General features: G+C 40.3%; 2 protein-coding genes across 2 annotated transcripts; both read left to right on the forward strand.

Moving 5' to 3' along the window:
• Window positions 1-247: 247 nt before the first annotated feature.
• On the forward strand, window positions 248-1,201 carry LOC309526249 (olfactory receptor 10T2-like; the record flags this gene model as incomplete). The annotated part of the gene is made up of 1 exon (XM_082212161.1): window positions 248-1,201. One exon carries the CDS (start codon window positions 248-250, stop codon window positions 1,199-1,201), a length of 954 nt encoding a protein of 317 aa, XP_082068287.1.
• A 4,074-nt stretch (window positions 1,202-5,275) lies between these two features.
• Window positions 5,276-6,229, forward strand: LOC309526260 (olfactory receptor 10T2-like; the record flags this gene model as incomplete). The annotated part of the gene is made up of 1 exon (XM_082212171.1): window positions 5,276-6,229. The coding sequence occupies one exon, from the start codon at window positions 5,276-5,278 to the stop codon at window positions 6,227-6,229; it is 954 nt and encodes a 317-aa protein (XP_082068297.1).
• Window positions 6,230-6,511: the final 282 nt, after the last annotated feature.

The following is a 6,511-nucleotide window of genomic DNA, read 5'->3' on the forward strand; positions in this document are numbered from 1 at the left end:
GTTTATGAATTTCCAAAAGGTCTTTAAAAAGAAATACTTGAACTGGCAGGGAACTATGGCATGGTGAAGTTTTGAAAAATAAGAAACTGAAGTAGATAGATTTCTCCAGCCATACATTTGCAGTAATTCCAATGTATTTCAAAACCTCGAGGCAGGGTTAATGCCAAGGGTTAGATCAGAAAGATTTTTTTTAATTAATAAACTTCACTTCCTTTTTCCTTTCAGGTCAGATAACATTATTGGTAACATGAATAAGGGAAATAACAGCTCAGTGACTGAATTTCTCTTGCTGGGCTTTTCTGTCTTTGGAAAGAAACCAACTCTACTCTTCCTAGGTTTCTCTCTTATATATGGCATGATCCTGGTCTTCAACCTCACCATCATGTCTGTCATCCTGTTTGACCGGACTTTACACAGCCCCATGTACTTTCTACTCTTTGCATTCTCTGCATCAGAAACCTGCAGCACATTTGCCACAATCCCCAAGTTGTTGGTGACCCTGGTGACAGACAGTCAATCCATTTCCTTTGTTGGGTGTGCCATGCAGATGTTCTTCTTTTCTGTATTTGCAGCAAACAATTGTTGCCTGCTTGCTGCTATGGCTTACGATCGGTATGTGGCAATATGCTGCCCACTTCAGTATCAGGTACTGATGAACAAAAGAATTTGTACCCAAATGGTAGCAGCTTCATTTGTAACTGGATGTATCATAGCACTGAGTATTAATACTCTCATTTTCAGGTTACCCTTCTGTGGGCCAAATGGAATCAGGCATTTCTTTTGTGATCTCCTACCTGTGCTGAGGCTGGCTTGCATTGATGAATCGGTCTTACACTTGACTAACATTGCAATCATTGTTTTGTGTGCCATTGTTTTGCTGGGCACAGTCTTACTGATGTTTGTTTCATACCTTTACATCATTTCTGCCATCCTAAGGATCCCTTCCAGCTTAGGAAGGCAGAAAGCCTTCTCCACATGTGCCTCCCACCTCACAGTGGTGATAACACACTTTGGGTGTGCATCCTTTGTGTATTTGAGACCCAAGTCTTCCTCATCGCTAGATCAGGATACATTGATATCAGTGACTTATGTCTTTCTAACCCCTCTACTGAACCCTGTGATTTATACCTTAAGAAACAGGGACGTTAAAATAGCCATAAAGAAATTACTAGCGCACTCATTCCGTTCTCTGAAACTGTGAAGAGAAAGAATTTTGACCTGTCAATGAACATGCACGTCCTGATTGAGAATGCAGTTGTTTAAGCTGTGGCCGTTATTTGACATGAGAAATAAACTTGGATATGATTTAGGGTGGGGAACATGGTTTAGGAGATAAAGGTACCCCACTTCTCCCATACTCTCTGGTTCCAATCCTGATCATGTCCACCAATGACTGTCATCTTTAGTTTTCAAAAATACAAGGAATGTCAATCCAAATATTGAACATTATGGGTAGTTTGGCCTTAGTTTTAAATAACAACATACCGTTCTCTAATACACTTTGCCAGTCCACTGTTTCAGTATTTGTTCCTGAATAAATATTTACTCAAAAAATCTGTACGCAGTAATTTGTACTCTAAGGGTTGGTATCTGTTAGATCAGGGAGAGTCAATGTCTTCCCTTCAGATATTTGGTGGACTAGAACTCTCATCAGGGTGAACTGACTGGCCAGCCATGTCCTTGGCTGTCATGGGTACTTCATTCTCAGAATGTGGGGAAGAGACTGACAGAGGAGGATCCCCTCCCTTTCTGTGATATCTGGGAGCAAAGGGGTAGAACCCTCTCCCTTGTCACCTCTTCATCTGTCCCAAATCCCAACTTCTGAATGCTCTTGTGACAGACCCACCATGTCCCACTTGGCACCATGAGGTCCATAACAATTAGTCAGCTTTCAGAATATCCTGAAGAAGGACGGGGTAAGGAACTTGATTACATGTTACCAGGCAGAGGGCCTTCTCAGTAGTGGCGCCCGCCCTGTGGAATGCCCTCCCATCAGATGTGAAGGAAATAAACAACTATCCAACTTTCAGAAGACATCTGAAGGCAGCTCTGTTTAAGGAAATTTTTAATGTTTAAAGTTTTATTCTGTTTTTAATGTTCTGTTTAAAGCCACCCAGAGGGCCTGGGGAAACCCAACCAGATGGGCGGGGTAGAACTAATAAATTGTTGTTGTTGTTGTTTATTCAGTTCACACTTTAGGGTGAATCTAATTTGCACATTCCAAAACCATATTTTAGTTTTAAATGCAGTTGCTGCTTCTGTATCTTTACTGTTTACAACTAAGTTTATTATACATCACCTTGAGAGAGGTGTTTATGAGCAGATTAGTAAATTGAATTGAGATTAGTAAATTGAATTCTGCAATGTGATTCTGCAGCCCGGTAATGTGTTCAGAATGAATATACTAGTATAAACAGTGCGTAAAATGCATACATGGTGCATTGTAAAATGTGTCTAGTAATCACAACTGCATAAAAAAAGTGACTATTAAGATACATTTACACAAACAGGCTGATAAAATTTCATTGAGGACTTTTTTTATAAATTGCAAATTCATGGAAATGTGGAGCGCTGAACTTAAGATTGGAAAAATGAGAGACAGAAATTGAAATTGACACAGAAGAATAGAAGAGAAGCATCTAATCCAATATCCTGTTCTCACAGTGGCCAACTGCAAGCCTCGGGGAAACCAGCAAGTGGGACCTGCGCACAAGAGCCCTCTTCCCTCTTGTAGCTTCTAGCAAGTGGTATTCAGAACCATTACTGCCTCTGACTATGGAGGCAGAGTACAGCCATCAAGCCTAGTAGCCACACATAGCTGCCTTCTCTATGAATTTATCCAATCATCCTTTGAAGCTGTCCAGGTCAGGTGCAAGAAGCCTTTAGAGCTCCCTTCTCAGTTAGGGAGGGGAAAACCTAAGATCCTTTGAGGCCCAATACACACCTTCACAGCTTCCCTTGGGGGTTCAAATATGGAGGCTTGAACAAAATTCCCATTCATTCAGACTTTATGTAGTAATGGTTTACAGGGCAGAATTCAAAGAGTCTATGAGAACATTTCCTGTATTGTAAGATATATGTCATCTTAACCATTCATCCTCTACCCATCCGCCTTTTCCAACCCTAGCATCATACAATCTCTCATCCTACCACAGACCTTGGACATACTTACTCAACCCATTTTTCACTGTACATGCTAGGACCCTTCTTGTACTTAATATAAAGTGACTTTTCAGTTTAACATTCAAATGTTTGGTGTTAGCAGGCGCAATGAAACCCCAAAGTTTTGAGGCCTGACCACAAAACTCAGAAGACAAGATAGGGAAGAATCAAAACTCAGAAGACAAGATAGGGAGGTGCTTCTTTGCTTTCACAGCACTCACTCCATGAAGCTTGGAAATACAGCAGATGGTTGTGGCTTTTATTCGTCCTGTGCATCTGCTCAGAGCAAATCCTTGATCCCAAACGCATTCCGGCTGAGTGAGTCAAGGCAGCCCATGATTCTCTTAGATCAGTCCCACCTCGAGCAATCCAGTGTTTGTCAAAATGGAGAGGCAGTCAGGTGGTGAGGAGAGTGGGAAGGAGATGATGTAGTCAGACAATCCCCCCTCCATTGTCTCCCTCTTCCCCCACTACTTATTGCCAACCACATGTTTCATTAGGGCTTAATATCCTGGTTGAACCTGGGCTAGGAGGGGGAAATGTGACAAGGTCACCAACCACATTGAGTTGTATAACCCTGATTACACCTTCTCTGGTGGGGTGGGAAGACACACTGACCACGTTCAATTAGAGCTTAAACCGTTATCTTTTTACTTATGGCCTTTATAAAACTCCTAAAGAAATTTAGGGTCCAGGTTGCCTTGGGTTCAGATCAGTCCCAGCCAGTTTGAAGCCTAATCATGATTCTTGAAATTATATATTTCACAAAATGTATCTAATGTTTCATAGTAAAAAAACAAAAACAAACCTCAAAGCAGTTTCTAAAACAATGGTTTAAAAAATCAGGATTGCCAAATTGGGCCAGGGCCAAATTATGGGTACTGTGCACAGCCCTAGTTTTTAACCCCATGGGCAATTGAAAAGAAAGACAATTTATCTCTCTACAACTTGGGTGAGAAAGCAAAACTTATTACTATTTAGGATCTATAAAAAGACACACTATTTCAGTCTAAATAACATGACACACTATATTTTTGCATTTCTTTCATTTTAAAATGTCATAAACTTGGGGAATAAACATAATTTTAAATAAGAAAAAAATTCAAAACATATATATCAATACTCAGCTTTATTGACCAAAGCCATCTCCTTTAGCATCTAACTACAGAGTGGAATTATTCTATCTAAGTTTTGCATACTCTGTATTATCTCGGGAATATGTTCCCAAGTGTTGAACCAGTGCTTATATTAATAGCATAGTATCAAAGTGAGGTCTCCCACAACTGGAGAGCTGCATTACTCTAGCTGGAGGTAAGATACTAGGAGATGGTAGCATCCCTCTCTTCATGCATTCAAGCTAGTCTCCATTTTGTTTCAGTGCTCATTTTAAAAATGCAATTGACAAATGGGAAAGGAGTTGCCTGAGAGAGTAACAGAAGCTGCATGAGGAACGAGTCAGAAAATTTGCTTGTATTCAAATTGGAGCCTTTCTTCAGTCCTATACCATCTATTAGGATTAAATGAAGTACGGTATAATTTTTACCTGTGTTATGGAACAAAGTGCTACTAGGCCTCAAAATAGGTGACAGGGGATGGTTCACTGCAGGAGAGGAGGGAGAAATTTGGTCCTCTTCACACTTGAATGTGAAGCTACATAGTTTGCCGTTGTTAAAGCAATGCACAAGCCAAAACATGCCTGTCCTTCAAAATTTCCACTTCTTTGAACTTTCCCATGCAAATGCTGCATATAGAGGGAAGATTCTCATAAATAGTCATATATACATGAAATACAACATATATAGATTAATTATATTAAGCAACGTTGCTTACAGATATGTCCATTTTAGGAAAAAATGAATACTGAGCAGCTTATGAATTTCCAAAAGGACTTAAAAAAAAATACTTGAACTGGCAAGGAATTATGGCATGGTGAAGATTCAAAAAATGAGAAACTGAAATAGATAGATTTGTCCAGCCATACATTTGCAGTATTCCAATGTATTTCAAAACCTCAAGGCAGGGTTAATCTCAAGGGTTAGATCAGAAAGATGTTTATAAACTAATAAGACTTCACTTTCATTTTCCTTTCAGGTCATATAACATTATTGGTAACATGAATAAGGGAAACGACAGCTCAGTGACTGAATTTCTCTTGCTGGGCTTTTCTGTCTTTGGAAAGAAACCAACTCTACTTTTCCTAGGTTTCTCTCTTATATATGGCACGATCCTGGTCTTCAACCTCACCATCATGTCTGTCATCCTGTTTGACCGGACTTTACACAGCCCCATGTACTTTCTACTCTTTGCATTCTCCGCATCAGAAACCTGCAGCACATTTGCCACCATCCCCAAGTTGCTGGTGACCCTGGTGACAGGCAGTCAATCCATTTCCTTTGTTGGGTGTGCCATGCAGCAATTTTGTTTCTTTGGCTTCTCTGCAAGCAACTGTTTCCTGCTTGTTTCTATGGCTTACGATCGGTATGTGGCAATATGCTGCCCACTTCAGTACCATATACTGATGAACAAATGGGTTTGTACCCAAATGGTAGCAGCTTCATTTGTAACTGGGTGTATCATAGCACTGAGTATTAATACTCTCATTTTCAGGTTACCCTTCTGTGGGCCAAATGGAATCAGGCATTTCTTTTGTGATCTCCTACCTGTGCTGAGGCTGGCTTGCATTGATGAATCGGTCTTGCACCTGACTAATATTGCAATCATTATTTTGTGTGCCATTGTTTTGCTGGGCACAGTCATGGTGATGTTTGTCTCATACCTTTACATCATTTCTGCCATCCTAAGGATCCCTTCCAGCTTAGGAAGGCAGAAAGCCTTCTCCACATGTGCCTCCCACCTCACAGTGGTGATAACACACTTTGGGTGTGCATCCTTTGTGTATTTGAGACCCAAGTCTTCCTCATCGCTAGATCAGGACACATTGATCTCAGTGACCTATGTCTTTCTAACCCCTCTACTGAACCCTGTGATTTATACCTTAAGAAACAGGGATGTTAAAATAGCCATAAAGAACTTAGTTGTGCACTCATTTCGTTCTCAGAAACTGTGAAGAGAAGATATTTTGACCTTTTTGCCAATGCAAACATGCAAGTCCTGATTGAGAATGCAGTTGTTTAAGCTGTGGCTGTTATCTGACATGAGAAATAAACTTTGATATGTTTTAGGTTGAGACCATGGTGTAGGAGATAAGGGTACCCCCCTCCCATATTCTCTGGTTCCAATCCTGATCATGTCCACCAATGATTGCCATTTTCAGTTTTCAAAAATACAAGGAATGTCAATCCGCACATTGAATATTAGGGGTAATTCGTCCTTAGTTTTAAATAACAAC

Source organism: Podarcis vaucheri, assembly GCF_965113315.1.
Source record: "Podarcis vaucheri genome assembly, chromosome: 1".
Taxonomy (NCBI): Eukaryota; Metazoa; Chordata; class Lepidosauria; order Squamata; family Lacertidae; genus Podarcis; species Podarcis vaucheri.